Source organism: Fusarium poae, chromosome 1 (genome assembly GCF_019609905.1).
Source record: "Fusarium poae strain DAOMC 252244 chromosome 1, whole genome shotgun sequence".
Classification (NCBI taxonomy): domain Eukaryota; kingdom Fungi; phylum Ascomycota; class Sordariomycetes; order Hypocreales; family Nectriaceae; genus Fusarium; species Fusarium poae.
The window spans coordinates 8,128,692-8,146,639 of NC_058399.1; the positions used below are offsets into that span (position 1 = coordinate 8,128,692).

General features: G+C 48.1%; 5 protein-coding genes across 5 annotated transcripts; 3 read left to right on the top strand and 2 right to left on the bottom strand.

Moving 5' to 3' along the window:
- Window positions 1-5,047: 5,047 nt before the first annotated feature.
- FPOAC1_002654 (uncharacterized protein) lies at window positions 5,048-6,681 on the top strand (the record flags this gene model as incomplete). Its single annotated transcript, XM_044847230.1, has 5 exons — window positions 5,048-5,117; window positions 5,199-5,243; window positions 5,300-5,580; window positions 5,631-6,392; window positions 6,439-6,681. 5 exons carry the CDS (start codon window positions 5,048-5,050, stop codon window positions 6,679-6,681), a joined length of 1,401 nt encoding a protein of 466 aa, XP_044713146.1.
- Window positions 6,682-6,981: 300 nt separating this feature from the next.
- FPOAC1_002655 (uncharacterized protein) lies at window positions 6,982-8,078 on the bottom strand (the record flags this gene model as incomplete). The annotated part of the gene is made up of 2 exons (XM_044847231.1): window positions 6,982-7,305; window positions 7,359-8,078. 2 exons carry the CDS (start codon window positions 8,076-8,078, stop codon window positions 6,982-6,984), a joined length of 1,044 nt encoding a protein of 347 aa, XP_044713147.1.
- A 328-nt stretch (window positions 8,079-8,406) lies between these two features.
- On the top strand, window positions 8,407-9,148 carry FPOAC1_002656 (uncharacterized protein; the record flags this gene model as incomplete). The annotated part of the gene is made up of 2 exons (XM_044847232.1): window positions 8,407-8,492; window positions 8,551-9,148. 2 exons carry the CDS (start codon window positions 8,407-8,409, stop codon window positions 9,146-9,148), a joined length of 684 nt encoding a protein of 227 aa, XP_044713148.1.
- Window positions 9,149-9,337: 189 nt separating this feature from the next.
- FPOAC1_002657 (uncharacterized protein) lies at window positions 9,338-9,738 on the bottom strand (the record flags this gene model as incomplete). Its single annotated transcript, XM_044847233.1, has 4 exons — window positions 9,338-9,391; window positions 9,452-9,567; window positions 9,637-9,672; window positions 9,726-9,738. 4 exons carry the CDS (start codon window positions 9,736-9,738, stop codon window positions 9,338-9,340), a joined length of 219 nt encoding a protein of 72 aa, XP_044713149.1.
- An 883-nt stretch (window positions 9,739-10,621) lies between these two features.
- PRPF8 (Pre-mRNA-processing-splicing factor 8) lies at window positions 10,622-17,799 on the top strand (the record flags this gene model as incomplete). The annotated part of the gene is made up of 2 exons (XM_044847234.1): window positions 10,622-15,263; window positions 15,320-17,799. 2 exons carry the CDS (start codon window positions 10,622-10,624, stop codon window positions 17,797-17,799), a joined length of 7,122 nt encoding a protein of 2,373 aa, XP_044713150.1.
- Window positions 17,800-17,948: the final 149 nt, after the last annotated feature.

A 17,948-nucleotide genomic window follows, 5' to 3' on the forward strand; every position in this document is an offset into this window, starting at 1 on the left:
TTTTGAAAAAATTGGCGATATCAAGGCAACACTGTACGAAAGACAAGAGTTTCAGTGCGTCTTGGCGATGCTTAGTGCCCCGTCCTGGGTTCAACGCGCAAATGATACAAAATTCCCAGCCGAGGCACATCGCAACAACGATGTGAGTGCAGGAGCGCGATTGAGGGATGAGGGTTCATAGGCACAACGACCAAACGACTCGCGAACGATGGTACAGGGCGTTTACTCACCGGTTGATAGGCTTTTCAGCCACGATGGAGTCGAATCTAACGAGTTGGGTATTGTTCTATCAAAAAGAAAACAAAAAAGGGGGAGAAGAAAATCGTCTTTGTCGTCGCCGCCGCCGCCGCTGTGCGGCAGAAATGGAAGTTGAAGCGGGCAGTCGAGTTGAAATGGTTACAGAATGAATGAGTTGCAGGGTGGTAGGCGTAAGTAGAGGTAACGAGGCCAGTGGCAGCCCATATCCCAATCGCCCCAAGACTCAAAGCCTAGGCCATCAGCGTTGAAAAGACGTCAGTTTAAAATGCCGCGGAGAAAGTGGCAGAGTCAAGAATAGAAACAGAGGAGAGTCCAGAATTGAAATGAGATGGTGATGACGGGGAAATCGCCCAGGTATTGGGCAAACAGAGCGATTAGTACTGTCCGAGTTGTACCCTTCTCTACCTACCTACTAACTAATGGTACCCAGACAGGTAGCATCAAGTACCGGAGGGTAAATAGCGTAGCGTTTCGGACTGTACAGTACAGTTTTGTACAGGACCGAACTAGTGCAGAGTAGACGACTAGACTAGGCTAAACTGTTCCAAGTTGCAGACAGGGAAAGGGATGGGATGGGGCAGGATTGCGAGAGAGAGCAGATTTCGCGACGGGACCGAAACGGCACAGCGGGCGGGCACAGGCGATTTGGTAGAGGCTAACACTACAGCCCCAGGTACGTCCCACCTAGACCACCAACAACAGACTAGGTCGTGAACCTGCTGCAGGTTGGAAACCTACGAACGAGAGAGCAAGCGAAACGGGATGAGCGAACGAGGGGAGAGAAGGGCAGTCAGTTGGGCGGGGCCATCAAAAGGACCTGCCCGAGCTCCTAACCAGCCCAGGCGGACAAGCCAGGCTTTTGGGGCGGGCTTCGATTAAGTTGTCAAAGCCAGTTAACACCGTGTTATTGACACAGTTTTACATGTATCTTTTTTTTACGCTATTTGCTAGCGCAGTGACAAAAAAAGAACCAAATTCAAGGTACAGTACTAAGATAAAGCGGACAAGGTAGACATGTCTGTCTGTAATCGTAGTCTGTGATCTCTGAGTGAGGCCACCGCACACCAACTGTGCCCAGACCTCAAGAGTGAACGGCGGCGCATGCTAAGATTTGCCCAAGACTCAGGGCTAGCAATCAAGAGTTGCCAAAGGGAAAACGAGACACAAAAGGCTGGGAAATTCGAGTGCCAAGTAATACCAAGACGAAAAACATGTTGAGCCAAGACTAAAAGCCAAGTACTAAACGCCAACGGGCGACTGCGTCTGTAGTCTATGGTACAGGTAGAGGAGAGAAGAGGAGGGTACAGTACTCTTACTTACATTCTGCAACTCCGCGTAAACTGTAAAGAGAGACAGTTCTAAAGCCAAACTCAACGTCGCCAGAACAATCTTTCCAGAACAGGCTACCCATTGAGACAGCAACCACGCATGGCTAATATGCAGTAGTGGTATTGGAGTGTTTGCGGGCAATGGCGTTGTAGGTATCCTAGATACACTTTGAGGCTTTCAACATTCTGCTTCTTTTATACAAGGAATAATTGGATTAAGGTTGCGGGTTTAATCAAAATTGAATAAGAACGCAAAGCTAACAGCATGTCTATTTGATTTCCGTATCATGAGAGTTATTTCCAGTATCGGGGTTAATGTATTCATGGTCGATGATTTACATGACGATGAAGACGGTATCTCAAGACTCATTAACAGACCAGAGACCCTCGAGAACAGAATCATAGGTAGCCAACATTCCACGATACCTCACACTGTGCATTCCAACCTACTCGCAAGGTAAGCGGGATGTACCGCAGGGGATAAGCCTTCGACGTACCGTACCAGCAGGGGAGGAAACATGGATCCAGAGGTATTGATTTGCTCACTTTGCTGTACACATACAAAAGAACCTGTCTTCACGAGATATTAATTGCCTGCTGAGTACGAATATTGTCCCTGATTTTTACTTTGTTTTCTCTGATCAAGAAACCACGCACCAGTGACAGATGTCGTTCATTCTGTCGCATGCAAAATATTCTTTTCAGGGAACTACCTCATTGTACTTTGGCGCATTAGTTACATGAATGAGTCAGGGCCATTGTAATCAGCAAATGCACTACACTAACGAATTAATTACTGTATGTAAGTCTCGTAACGCATCAGTGGCTGAGTTCCATGTCAAAGTCTTCTTGACGCTGTATCCCCTCCCTTGAAGAGGAACACGAATAATATATTATTGCAGTACCAACGTGTGCGCAATTTGAAGCACAACCACGGCTAAGACGGGACAGCAACCTCGAGAAAAAGAGAAGGCATCTCCACTGGCCAGGGCCTTTCCAGTGGACGGATGGAAAGCCGCGCGGCCGCAAAATAAACTCGCAGTCTCAGGAACCACCCCCTCTTGGAAGAACCGCCGTTCAGCGCCGCTGTGAACAAGCTCAAGCTGTTGCACCGGCGGATTCAAGATGACCATGATCAATTGATTGATCAATCAATCGATTGGACAGGACAAGAGATAGACAAAGAGTCCTGTGCTGCAATGATTTTGTCGGCAAACATGACAATGTCATTGTTGGCACCCACACAAGCAACATCTACAGTACCCAGAAGTAATTTTAAGCACCCGCTATCTGAACGTCCAGGTTGAATGGACGTGTACCGAATGGGGGCGATGAACGAAAGCGCAAAACGCAAAACGCTCTAGACCAACCTTGTCGTCAGCTAAATCACATCCATCAACCCTGACCTTGACGACTTGCTTGCATGGGTTGCAGACGGTGGTGGAGGCTTGTTAGGCTTGTGAATGGCTGCGCTAGGATGAACCTAAGCCTCACAACACCAGGAATTTGTGGAGGTTATTCTTGTTTCCGTGTTATCTGCGATGGTAGAGGTCTTGTGGCAAGAACTGCCGTTTTAAGGGCTCAAGAGTCTCGGAGTCGCGAGATAACAATTGAGGACGGCAAAGGGCGCAACCAAGCGTCACGTCGATCTGTTGTTGAATACTCCGTACACATCACAACGTTGCATGTCTGTCGGTGATCCCTGCAAATCACTAGCAACTCTATTTTCAACGGCCGCATACGGCCCTAACTTTGTCAATACCTTATCCTGCAGTCTACTAAACGAATGCACTGGCTTAAGTGTGTCCTTTGCTGCTGCTGACGCATGGTGGGAGCTTAATAAAACAAAAGTTTAATGACGAAATTGTCGGTGAGTTGCAATGACATGGAAGTTTCAGGGTCCTCGTTGATTAATTGGATGGTATCAGATAATCGAGGTTGATGGTCAAACCTCTGGGGTATTGGCTGCCTCTCGTCTCTTGCCTTATAGCCGACATCTCTTTGTCCTGTAACTTGCGGTATTGCAGCATCTCCAATGTTGAGCCCAATTTAGAAACAACCATTTATTGGCTTCGGAAATCACGGAAGCTGGCGGCTTCTGAATGGGTGAATCCTTTATGTGGCTTCCACCGCGCTGCACAAGCGATCCAGAGCGCCACACCTAATGGCCACATCCACCATTCTCTCTCTCATCAAAAGAGACCCTGCTTCTATATGCTCGCAGCCCATTCCATTTTCTGATGAGCCATACTGCATCTGCCATGACAATATTCCAAATTCAATACTACTACTACTATTGAAGATACTAGTGTATATGACATCATTCGTCTTACTATTCTTATGACAGCCAAGCACTACCACCTGGATCCAGACCAAATTTCCGGCTCTTGTCCGGGTTTCCTCCGAGAATGTTCTATCTGGATCATAGTTCCTGACCTGACAGCGCGCCCTCTCGCGTCTTCGGGTTTTTGTTATACGCTTACTGATCGCTGACTGGTGGAAAAGGTGCCAGGTTCTCAAACCACAGGCTATACCTACCCAGTATTCCTGTTCCCTCGGCCGATAGAGTCGGCCCAGAAGAGACCAAACCTCATCTGCTACCAAACCGTGCCATGATCAAGTCTTGGCGTCAGTCTTGGCGTGAAAGCTTTGTTTTAACCTCTTCCACCATGTTCCGATCGATCCAGATCCAAGCAGTCTTTCCCACAGTTGTATCCGACAGTTTAATTTTGAGCCTCTTGAAACTCTAAGTTAGCATGAATGCGACCTGGGAACTGATGCAATTTATTTGCATGATACTGAAGATTAAAATAATCCGAGTTTTTAGACAAACTGATTGAGTGTGGTACAGTATAAGAACAACACAGGTCGACACTGCAGAAAGAAACAAAACAAAAAATACTGATAATTGTCACAGTACAGGTGGCCTGGTCTCATTACCGATCTGTTTACCTTGACAACCAGTCATCAGGTTCCCAAGCATCATGGTCCATCTGTAGCCGTACCAAGGTCCATGAATTCAATACGTAAAAACACTCACGATAGACCAACAAAATTACTCTAAACAAACAAGACTAATGGCTATCCTAGAGTACCTGACTCAAGTCTAAAGATAAACCTGTTCTTCTTGGAAACCTATTTCTGCGTGACTGTAACCCTGCCCACAATTGATGCTGGTAGAAATGACCTTTTGGGATAGCAGTCAGGCCCATCACAGAGTCAACTTGCACTCATCTTTGTCCACGGGCTAGGATGTATAGGGTAGGGAAATTGACCCCACATCTGTCCTGGAGATCTCATTGCGATTTCCCCCACCTTTGACCTCCACCACCCCGTTGGAGCCTAGCAGGAGGTAGCTACTCATGACAATCCACCAAAACACACGTCAAGTTACATCTCTCTGCATCTCCAATTGTTGCATAGGTACACTGGATGCTCTGTAGATCAGCTTTATACCCATAATGTCTGAATCAAACTCCCTTCTGGCCTTCTTCAGCCAGCAAAGCAACACGGGCGGCATCATTGTCAAAGGTACGTTTCAGCGAATGCCGTCAGTGTCGTGAACCATCATTCGAGCGCACTCTTGAGAAAGCTGTACTAACTGCCTGCAAGAACAACCCAAACTCGACCTCGACCTCTATATTTCGAACTACACCGGTCCGTTACTACGCCGCTATCGATGCCATGCCGACATGACCGCTAAACTTGTCTAGGTCGAACGAGAATCGATCGTCTCCTACAAATCGGAAAGTCATCAGTGCCGCTATGCATCGATGCGCTCAAACTAGCCATAGCTGAGGCAAAGAAGGGCTCAGATGTATCGCTATACGGTGAAGCTTGGAATTGTCTCCGTACTGCGGCCCCTCAAGAGCCAGAGGCTCAACTCGAAACAGAATGGGTTGATCGAGTTGAACGTGAGAACAAAGCCGAGACCGCACGTCTTGAATCTCAACTTAAGCAGTACCGTCACAACTTGATCAAAGAAAGCATTCGAGTACGTTATGATACTTTTCTATCGCGTTTAAAGTTCTGACAAAACTCTAGATGGGCAACGAAGATTTGGGGCAGCATCTTGAGAAGACCGGAAACCTAGAGGCGGCAGCCGAAGCGTACAATCGCATGCGACAGGACGTCACAACCACCAAACATATTATCGACTGCGGCATACACTTAGTCAATGTTTACATTGCCAGGCGCGACTGGACCATGGTACTCAACAATCTTGGAAAGATCGTCGGCGTTCAGAGTGGCGACGAGGAACGAATCTACCAGCCTTATACGAAGCTTGTATCCGGTATCGCGCTCCTCGGGCTGAAGCACTATAAAGAGGCCGCCAACTCTTTTCTTCAAGTCGACTTTACCTTGTCCCCAGCGCAATACAACCACATCGCCAGCCCCAACGACATAGCAGTGTACGGAGGGTTACTTGCTCTAGCAACTATGAAGAGGGACGAACTTCAGACTCGACTGTTGGACAACCAATCCTTCCGTTCATTCCTAGAGAACGAGTCACACATCCGCAAGGCCATCAGTCTATTTGTCAATGGCAGGTATTCAAACTGTTTGGCCATCCTCGAATCTGTTCGAAACGACTATTTACTCGACATTTACCTGCAACGCCATATCCCCACGCTTTACTCGCAGATTCGGAACAAGTGTATCGTCCAATACTTCATTCCGTTCTCGTGTGTTACCCTCGAGAGCTTGAACAAGGCATTTGCATCAGAAGGGGAATCGGTTGAAACAGAACTTGTAACCATGATCCGCGAGGGAACTCTCAAGGCCCACCTTGATGCAAAGAACAAAGTGAGTCATTGTTTATAATCTAATTACATACACTAACTCATTATAGCTGCTTATTGCTGTTCAGCCCAATCCTCGGCTTGAGATGCAGAAGCAGGCCCTTGACGTCTCTCGCCAGTACGAGCAAGAGGCAAAGGACAGGCTTCGTCGCATGAACATTATTGCTGCTGGCCTGGAAGTCGTCGGTAAAAGGCAACAGCATGCCGGCCCAGTCGGTCGTGGAATCGACGAGCAGTGGTACGATGATGCCAGAGCATCTGTTCAGCAAAACAAAACTGAAGGGGACCAGTGATTCAGCAGCTGTCGAGAAAGTTGAGTCCCCGCAGGACTGGACATACTTACGAACAAATGAACGGCATATCGCATTATGGCCTAGGCGTTGGTGTTTCCTGATTTTAACTATCCGCAAGGACGCGGAGGTACTGTGTGGCAGATTAGATCAGGCGTCCAGGGACATACATGTTTTATTTCAAATGGAATGTTCTTCACATAATGATTGAATGCACATTTGTTCGTATATGTTCAAGGGGGTATCATTGTTAAACCTCGAGATCGCTTCTGACTTGTTGCTTTTTCCCGCTACCAAGTTCCTTTAACCCATCAACTGCCGCAAGTCTGTGGGCGGCCAGCGAACTTGTGCGAATGTGAGACAGCGCTTGATGCTCTGCAGATATTTGCGCGTAACCTCGTCACCCATGACATGACCCTTCTCACCATCGTGTAGCTTCTCTCGAGCGCTACGCTCGTGAATACCAACCATGGTGACACCAATAGGCCACGCTGCGTTTCCAATACTCAGACGCAGATATCCATCATTGGCATCCACATAGCGGCGCTCCTGGAGAGCTTGGACAATTTCTATAACAGGCTTGAGAATATCGTCGTCAAGCTCTCCCTGTTCGAATTTGCGAAAAAGCTAGGCAGAGTTAGTTTCGACATTGCAGTAGAAGGTGATTTATTTCAACGTACCGGCTTCATATTCTCTCGGGTCTGCACCATCGCATTGTATGCTGTTTTGCCAGCAGTTGTATCCCGCTTCTCCGCTTCCATAGCACGCTCGTACTCTGTAAGAACCATAGTAAAGTAGCTCGCCAGTTGTCGGAACAACCATTTCCTGCCCTCGTTATCTTTTGGTAGCTCGCTGTTGACCTTCATATCCTTCTCTTCCACAAGCTCCAACGTTGTCGGTATGGGGCCCTTGGTGACTACTGTTGTCAACCTGCGGTATCGCCTCACCCGTGCAGCATGACTCTCCCCGAACAAGGCCGCCGGCTCACCAAGAGCCCTTAGCTTCTCGACAAGTTCCTCTTCAGGAACATCCTCACTCGCGTGAACACCATCTTCAGTATCTTCGCTCTTGGCCTTTACCAGCTCTGGTAAACCAAGTCGCTTCCTTCGAGCGCGCTCTTCCTCGGCTTCTTTCTCTTCGCGCCTCTTTCTCATTTCCTCTGCAAGTTTGCGACGCTTCTCCTCGCGCACGGCATTCTCGGCAGCCGCGTCTTCCTCTCGTTTACGTTTTGCGGCGGCTTTTGCTTGTCGCTCGGCCTCAAGGGCTTTTTGTTCGGCTAGGTAGGCTTCTTTTCTTTGCGCTTCGATTTCTGAACGCTTCAGGTACTTCTTTTCGTCGTTTCCGGAACCGCCCTTCTTACTCTTCGAGAGCTCCTTGTTCATCAGCGCCGCGAAATCCATAGTGAAATCAAACAATATTCTGCTGATATGTCGGTGCCAATGTAAAGGAGTATGTTGAGATTGGTGGTTCGGCTTATTTTGATAATTTTTTTTAGTTTTATTTCAAGTTGCTTAGATTGATTGATGATTGTGAACCTGTCGCAAACTGCTAGAGTTCAAATTGGGTATTGATTGATTACGGATATAGCGATATCGGCTAATCGACAGACGGCCAGCCTTGACGAATGCCACTCTTATCACTTGCGATTCTATAACTAACAGCAGATCTGGTTTCAATACACCATTTAAATTAATAATCTTTTGGTGCCCTATTGATGATTTCTTCAAAATGTACTCTTCTTTGCCAAAACCGGTGCGCGAAAATACAACACCCTTCTTATTACAGCTCTTCTATCGCACGGGAGCTCTTCACAGGTACTCATATCACCCTACTATAATACGCTTAAAAGTAATACTTACATCTTTGTGCTAGAGCAGATGAGTTTCAGTCGCAGAGTCTCCCTCCACACATTTCTGTTTATACGTGGTCGGACTGTACTCTTCAAGAGTTGGCATTAGATCTTGCCGCTACCAACCCTTCGGTCTTGCCATCACCTTCAGTGGGATGTCGTTTAGTATTCCAGCTGGTGTTTCCGGATCTTCGTAACACAGCCATAGTACCAAGCTCACCTCCTCGCTTTGGGGCCAAGGACCTTGGTAGTGTTGTGATAGGTGGTGACTCTAGTTCGGATGCATCTGGGGATATCTCTATGAAAGCAACAGCAAAAGGTTCTGACGACAAACACAAAACACTCAGTGGTGCCCGGTTCGTAGTTGGTGATTACATCACTTGCGCAATACTGCCGCCGCTCCCAGACGGTTCAGTGGCACCCGCTTCAAGTGTGCGAAGGGAGCAGGCTTCGGGTTCGCATGAAAGAGGACACGGCATTTCCGGTCGCGGAGGCTCTAAGGGAAGCCGAAGCGACTGGAGAGACGAGGTTGGGGGAGACTTCCCTATGGGCGAATGGAGAAGGGGTGAAAGGTTACCAGATACCCCTGGTGGGAGACCGAAAGGCAGAGGGAGGTGGTAGGGGACAGACAGCGCTCATTTTGATGGTGTCACTCGATTATACCCATTTCTCATTCGATAAAAGAAATTTCACAGTCCGGCCATGGCCTATTCATATTTGACCTCGTTTTAATTGAATCTCTACCGTGGGCTCTATCCCAGGTATGACGCTTTAAATGTACACATCCCAAATTTCCGATTCTCGTTCGATTTATTTCTCGTAGACGAGGTCGCCCTTTCGCTTCGCCCTGAAGTCCCAAAGTCCCTGCGGAAGTCAGTATTTTGATATTCGCGAAATCGCGGCGGCGGCTGCTGCCAGACTTACGTCGGTCTTGTAGGCAATGTAGCCCATGATGGCGGGGATCACACCAACGTAGATGAAGGTGATCTTGGCGGTTCGAGGCGTCCATCGGAAGTAGTGATGGCGCGACTTCATCATAGCTACTCATATTGTTAGAATGGATTCGGGTCGAGGGTGATCAGTGCCGAAGTCGAGGAGAAGTCACGCACCCGCATATTTGAGGTAGGCCGGGTCCGGCTTGACGTCTATGGAACAGCGATTAGCAAAGCTCGATTCTCGGGAGTTTCACTCAACCTACTTAGGTGCGCCATTTTGATTGACGGCTATTGTTGTCTTGCTGAAGTGGTTCGCGTGACGAATTGGCCGTCGTAATGGTCGATTTGAATGATGGTTAACCTCGACGACGAATTGAAGCTTCGAGGCTGACTAAGGCTGTGCTTCTATTATATGGCCTCTGATTGGACGAACATCAAGGTCTTTCTAAAGTGGCTACCCTAAACCACCTATCTGAAAGCTCGGCCTTGGGGTACTAGGAAATTTGACCACTACCTCTAGAAGTATTGAAGACGAATTAGTAGGTCAGTTTATGCCTTAGACTGTCGTGTTTAGACCACTCATTTATATGCTCCAAGGTTTAGGAGGCTAGCTTTTCTTTGTGAACTGCAATTCTCACAAGCATACTAGGTAGGTAGATAGGTACACACTATAATCTGCACATAATACAACCATTATTTGTCAACGTGTCTAGAACTATGCTCGGCGGTCGACTCGGGAGATTAATAAGAAGAGAAGTGATCCTAATAGCAGTACCCCAGCAGCACAATAGTAGATATATAGGATCATTCCCTTGGTTATGAGGTCTGGTTAGTATGAGTAATAACATCATCTCTTAAATTTGACGAGCTGCTCTTTCATATGGGTATTTCGGTCGAATTAGTCAGCAGATACATAGGCAGGCAGTCGTGAGAAAATAGGGACTGAAAGAAGCCCGTCTAGGTGAAAGTATTCTTGCTCTGAGGCTATATTTGTATTTGTTTATATGACTTATATGACTTACTTATAAAGTCACGTGAGTAGATCAACGCGTCTTCTATGTCGGTCACGTGGGCGGACCCACCAATCGCGTCTTCCCCAGAATTTGCCGTGGCGACAGCTTCACGATCTTTTACTACCTATTCAGAACATCAAGCAATCATGCAACCACCACCTCCTCCCCCAGGCTGGGGAAATCCTCCTCCTCCTCCCCCTCCTCCTCAACCTCAAGCGCCTCCTCCTCCTCAAACGCCTGCTCCTCCACCTCCTCCGCCTTCTTCTTTACCATCAACGGCGACACCGGCATTTCATACTGCGAAGTTTGCGCAAAAGAAGAAAGAATGGGTCAAATCACAGCGCAATCGCTTTGGCGAGAAGCGCAAGGGTGGATTTGTACAGACACAGAAAGCCGATATGCCGCCTGAACATCTACGGAAGATCGTAAAGGATATTTGTGATGTTTCGCAAAAGAAGTATACAAACGACAAGCGCAGTTATCTTGGAGCCCTTAAGTTTATGCCACATGCGGTCCTTAAACTTCTCGAAAATATGCCTATGCCATGGGAGTCGGCTCGCGAGGTCAAGGTGCTTTACCATGTCAACGGTTGTTTGACTCTAGTCAACGAAATCCCCCGAGTAATCGAGCCAGTCTTTTTTGCGCAATGGGCGATGATGTGGACATTCATGCGAAAGGAGAAGGCCGACAGACGACTATTCAAGCGCATGCGATTTCCACCTTTCGATGATGAAGAGCCCCCCCTGTCGTGGGCTGAGAACCTGGAGGATGTTGAGCCTCTCGAGCCGATTCAGATGGAACTCGACGAAGAGGATGATGAAGCCGTGTACGAATGGTTCTACGATCATAGACCTCTCCTCGATACACCACATGTCAACGGACCAAGTTATAAGTCTTGGAACCTGACGCTCCCTCAGATGGCGACTCTATTCCGTTTGAGTCGACCTCTTGTCTCTGATGTTGTTGACAAGAATTATTTCTATCTTTTCGACCTCAAAAGTTTGCTATCGGCCAAGGCCCTCAATGTCGCCCTTCCAGGTGGACCTCGCTTTGAGCCTTTATACAAGGATATCGACCCCAACGACGAGGATTTCGGCGAGTTCAATGCTATCGATCGCATTATTTTCCGAAACCCCATCCGAACCGAGTTCCGAGTTGCGTACCCTTACCTTTATAATTCGTTGCCGAGAAGTGTTCACCTATCTTGGCACTCTCATCCTCAAGTTGTCTTCAACCGAGCAGACGATCCTGATTTGCCGACGTTCCATTTCGACCGCCGCATCAACCCTATATCTTCGCGAACCGTTGCGCCAAAGAATGTTGAAGTTTCTCACGAGGACGAAATTTTCGGTGTCGGTAACATGGAGGAGCCCGAAGAGGATGCTTTCGAGCTTCCTGCTGGAGTTGAGCCATTCCTTGCCGACGAGGATATTGAGAACGACGATACATCATCCGCCGTTGATCTCTGGTGGGCGCCATATCCCTTTGACCGGCGATCCGGACGTATGGTTCGAGCACAAGACGTGCCGCTTGTAAAACAGTGGTACCTTGAGCACCCTCCATCCGACCGACCTCCTGTCAAGGTTCGAGTTTCGTATCAAAAGCTTCTTAAGAACTTCGTTCTCAACGATCTTCACAAGAAGAAACCCAAGGCACAGAACAAGCAGAACTTGATGCGATCTCTCAAACAGACCAAGTTCTTCCAGCAGACTACCATCGATTGGGTTGAGGCTGGTCTGCAGGTTTGTCGCCAGGGTTTCAATATGCTTAACCTCCTTATTCACCGCAAGAACTTGACTTACCTTCACCTGGATTACAACTTTAATTTGAAGCCCGTCAAGACCTTGACTACAAAGGAGCGCAAGAAGTCCCGTTTCGGAAATGCTTTCCACTTGATGCGAGAGATTTTGAGATTGACCAAGCTCATTGTTGATGCTCAGGTGCAGTACAGATTGGGTAACATCGATGCCTTCCAGTTGGCAGACGGTATTTTGTACGCCTTCAACCACGTCGGTCAGCTTACGGGTATGTACCGATACAAGTACAAGTTGATGCATCAGATTCGAACTTGCAAGGATCTGAAGCATCTCATTTACTATCGTTTTAACTCTGGCCCTGTCGGCAAGGGCCCAGGCTGCGGTTTCTGGGCTCCCGCTTGGAGGGTTTGGCTCTTTTTCATGCGAGGCATTATTCCTTTGCTTGAGAGATGGCTTGGAAACCTTCTGTCTCGTCAGTTCGAAGGTAGACACAGCAAGGGAGTTGCAAAGACCGTTACCAAACAGCGTGTCGAGTCTCACTTTGATCTGGAACTTCGAGCTTCTGTTATGGCTGATCTTATGGATATGATGCCCGAGGGCATCAAACAGAACAAAGTCAACACTGTTCTTCAGCATCTGTCTGAGGCATGGAGATGCTGGAAGAGTAACATTCCCTGGAAGGTTCCTGGCTTGCCTGCACCTATAGAGAACATTATTCTTCGATATGTCAAGTCCAAGGCGGATTGGTGGGTTTCGGTCGCTCATTACAACCGTGAGCGTATTCGACGAGGAGCCACTGTCGATAAGACCATTGCGAAGAAGAATGTTGGCCGTCTGACACGACTTTGGCTCAAGGCCGAGCAGGAGCGTCAGCACAACCACATGAAGGATGGTCCTTATGTCTCCTCTGAGGAAGCTGTTGCCATCTATACTACTACCGTACACTGGCTCGAGTCCCGCAAGTTCTCACCTATTCCCTTCCCTAGCGTTTCTTATAAGCACGACACCAAAATCCTCATCCTCGCCCTTGAGCGTCTTCGGGAGGCTTATTCAGTTAAGGGACGCCTCAACCAAAGTCAACGAGAAGAGCTGGGTCTGATTGAGCAGGCATATGATAGTCCTGGCACCGCATTGGAGAGTATCAAGCGCGCCCTTCTCACCCAGCGAGCTTTCAAGGAAGTCAAGATTGATATGAACGACAACTACAGCACGATCAACCCTGTTTATGACATTGAACCCATCGAGAAAATCACTGATGCTTACCTTGACCAGTACCTCTGGTACCAAGCAGATCAGCGACATCTCTTCCCTGCCTGGATCAAACCTTCGGATTCTGAAGTCCCACCCCTTCTCGTCTACAAGTGGGCTCAAGGTATCAACAACCTTGATGGTGTCTGGCAGACTGAGAACGGCGAGTGCAACGTCATGATTGAGACAGAGCTATCCAAGGTGTACGAGAAGATGGAGCTCACACTTCTCAATTCTCTCCTGAGACTGATTATGGACCACAACCTGGCGGATTACATCACAGCCAAGAACAACGTTCAGCTTACCTACAAGGACATGAACCATGTCAACAGTTATGGTATGATTCGTGGCCTTCAGTTCTCTGCATTCGTGTTCCAATTTTATGGTCTTGTGTTGGATCTTCTCCTGCTTGGACCTCAGCGAGCCAGTGAGATTGCCGGTCCGCCTCAGAGCCCCAACGACTTCTTGCAGTTCCGCGACCGTGAGACTGAGTCGAGCCATCCTATTCGACTCTACACCCGTTACGTTGATAAAATCTGGATCATGCTTCGATTCACTGCTGAGGAATCTAGAGATCTCATCCAACGATTCCTCACGGAGCAACCTGACCCCAACTTTGAGAATGTCATCGGGTACAAGAGCAAAAAATGCTGGCCTAGAGATTCTCGTATGCGCTTGATGCGTCACGATGTTAACCTCGGACGAGCTGTCTTCTGGGACTTGAAGAACCGTCTTCCTCGATCTGTGACAACGATCGATTGGGACGACAGCTTTGTTAGTGTCTACAGTCGCGACAACCCCAACTTGCTGTTTTCCATGTGTGGTTTCGAGGTCCGCATTCTCCCCAAGATCCGAAACCAGAACGAGGAGTTCCCGGTCAAGGACAGCGTTTGGTCCCTTGTGGACAACACTACTAAAGAAAGGACAGCCCACGCTTTCCTGCAAGTTACTGAGGAGGATATTCAAAAGTTTAACAATCGCATTCGACAAATTCTTATGTCATCAGGTTCTACCACGTTCACAAAGATTGCGAACAAATGGAACACTGCGTTGATTGCTCTCTTCACCTACTACCGTGAAGCGGCTGTTTCCACAGTCGACTTGCTTGACACTATTGTCAAATGCGAGACCAAGATTCAAACTCGAGTCAAGATTGGTTTGAACTCCAAGATGCCTTCTCGTTTCCCTCCTGCTGTCTTCTACACACCCAAAGAACTTGGTGGTCTTGGTATGATTTCGGGCTCTCATATTTTGATCCCTGCCAGTGACAAGCGCTGGTCAAAGCAAACCGACACTGGTGTCACTCATTACAGGGCAGGAATGACCCACGATGAGGAGACCCTCATTCCGAACATTTTCCGATACATCATCCCTTGGGAGGCCGAGTTCATTGATTCCCAACGCGTCTGGACAGAATATTCCCAGAAGAGATTAGAAGCTAACCAACAGAATCGTCGTCTTACTCTTGAGGATCTCGAAGATAGCTGGGACCGCGGTCTTCCCCGAATCAACACGTTGTTCCAAAAGGACCGAAGCACCCTGAGCTTCGACAAGGGTTTCCGAGCACGAGCTGAATTCAAGATTTATCAATTAATGAAAAACAATCCTTTCTGGTGGACTAGTCAACGTCATGACGGAAAATTGTGGAACCTGAACGCGTACCGAACCGATGTTATCCAGGCGTTGGGTGGTGTTGAGACCATTCTTGAACACACCCTTTTCAAAGCAACAGGATTTCCATCATGGGAAGGCCTATTTTGGGAGCGCGCTAGTGGTTTTGAAGGTGCGTGCTCTGTTTTAACGTTAAAAATGGCTCAAAATACTAATGTGGTGTTGCAGAAAGCATGAAATTCAAGAAGTTGACCAACGCTCAACGTTCGGGTCTGAACCAAATTCCCAACCGCCGCTTCACTCTCTGGTGGTCACCTACCATTAACAGAGCCAATGTATATGTCGGTTTCCAAGTCCAGCTTGATTTGACTGGTATCTTCTTGCACGGAAAAATTCCCACTCTGAAGATCTCTTTGATCCAGATCTTCCGCGCCCATTTGTGGCAAAAGATCCACGAGTCAGTTGTTATGGATCTTTGCCAGGTGTTCGACCAGGAATTGGAATCTCTGGGCATTGAGACTGTTCAGAAGGAGACAATTCACCCTCGAAAGTCTTACAAAATGAACAGTTCTTGTGCCGATATTCTCCTATTCTCCAACCACAAGTGGAACGTTACCCGACCTTCTCTGCTCTACGACACCAAGGACGTGATTGAGCAAACAACTACTAATAAATTCTGGGTTGATGTCCAGCTCCGATATGGCGATTACGACTCTCATGACATTGAACGATATACGCGAGCCAAGTACCTTGATTACACCACGGACAGTGCCAGTATTTACCCTTCGGCTACTGGTCTTATGGTCGGCATCGATCTTGCCTACAACCTTTACTCCGCTTACGGCATGTACTTCCCTGGTCTCAAGGTACTTGTTCAGCAGGCAATGGCCAAGATCATGAAGGCCAACCCTGCTCTGTATGTCCTTCGCGAGCGTATTCGAAAGGGTCTACAGCTTTATGCTTCTGAGAGCAACCAAGAGTTCTTGAACTCCCAGAACTACTCAGAACTATTTAGCAATCAGACGCAGCTATTTATCGATGATACCAACGTCTATCGTGTCACGATTCACAAGACATTTGAGGGTAACTTGACAACCAAGCCCATCAATGGTGCTATCTTTATCTTCAACCCGCGAACTGGCCAGCTGTTCCTCAAGATCATCCATACCAGTGTTTGGGCTGGACAGAAGCGTCTTGGTCAACTTGCCAAGTGGAAGACTGCCGAGGAAGTCGCTGCCCTCATCCGTTCGTTGCCCGTAGAGGAGCAGCCCAAGCAACTCATTGTGACGAGAAAGGGCCTTCTGGATCCTCTCGAAGTACACTTGCTTGATTTTCCCAACATTTCTATCCGAGCGTCCGAGTTGCAACTTCCTTTCCAGGCGGCTATGAAGGTCGAGAAGCTTGGTGACATGATTCTGCGCGCTAAGCAACCCCAGATGGTGCTGTTCAACTTGTATGATGAGTGGTTGAAGAGCATTTCTTCTTACACTGCCTTCTCTCGTCTCGTTCTTATTCTGCGTGCTCTCCACGTTAATCCGGACAAGACAAAGCTCGTTCTCCGTCCTGACAAGACTGTTATCACGCACGAACATCACATTTGGCCATCACTGTCAGATGAGGATTGGATCAAGGTTGAAACGCAGCTCCGAGATCTCATTCTGAATGACTATGGAAAGAAGAACAATGTCAACGTCTCGAGTCTAACAACCAGCGAAGTGCGAGACATCATTTTGGGTATGGAGATTTCAGCACCTTCCATGCAACGACAGCAGGCTGCCGAGATTGAGAAGCAGCAGCAGGAACAGGCGCAGTTGACAGCGGTCACTACCAAGACTCAGAATGTTCACGGAGAGGAGATCATTGTGACGACCACGTCGCAATTCGAGCAGCAAACCTTCGCTTCCAAGACAGAGTGGCGAACACGAGCTATTGCCACATCCAACTTGCGCACACGAGCGAAGAACATTTACGTCTCATCTGTCGACAACGACCTCGACGACATTACCTATGTTATGCCCAACAACATTCTGAAGCGCTTCATCACAATTGCAGACCTCAGGGTGCAGGTCGCTGGTTACTTGTACGGTTCTTCGGCACCTGACAACGATCAGGTCAAGGAAGTCAAATGTATTGTCATGATTCCGCAGATTGGTGGGCTTCGCAACGTGCAGCTGCCACAGCAACTCCCTCAGAGCGAATTCCTCGAGGGCATGGAGCCTTTGGGCGTTATTCACACTGTCTCTGGTAGCGAACTGCCATATATGTCCGCCGTGGATGTTACCGAGCACTCCAAGCTCCTGGATGCGCATAACGAGTGGGACAAGACCAACACTGTGACGGTTTCTGTCGCATTCACTCCAGGCAGTGTATCTTTGTCGGCTTGGGGACTTACACCAGACGGCTACAAGTGGGGAGCCGAGAACAAGGACACGCAGAGCGATCAGCCGCAGGGCTTTGCTACAACGATGGGTGAGAAGCGCAAGTTGCTGCTCAGCCCACGATTCAGAGGATTCTTCCTTGTGCCGGATGATGGCAGGTGGAACTACAGTTTCATGGGTAATGCATTTGACGGTATGCAAAAGAAGCCGTATCACGTCAAGCTGGATACGCCGCTGCCATTCTACAGCGACCAGCACCGATCTGTGCACTTCCACAGCTTTGCAGAATTGGAGGATATTTGGGTGGACCGATCGGATAACTTTGCTTAATCAAAATGGGTAATAATGGGCGTTCAATCGTGTTTTTTTTGTAATTAATTAGTTATCCCGACGTGTATTTATGATGATAATTAACCTAAAGCCTGATCTAAATATCATAAGCTGGTCCACCAATTTCGTCTCTTATGCTCCTAGCGACC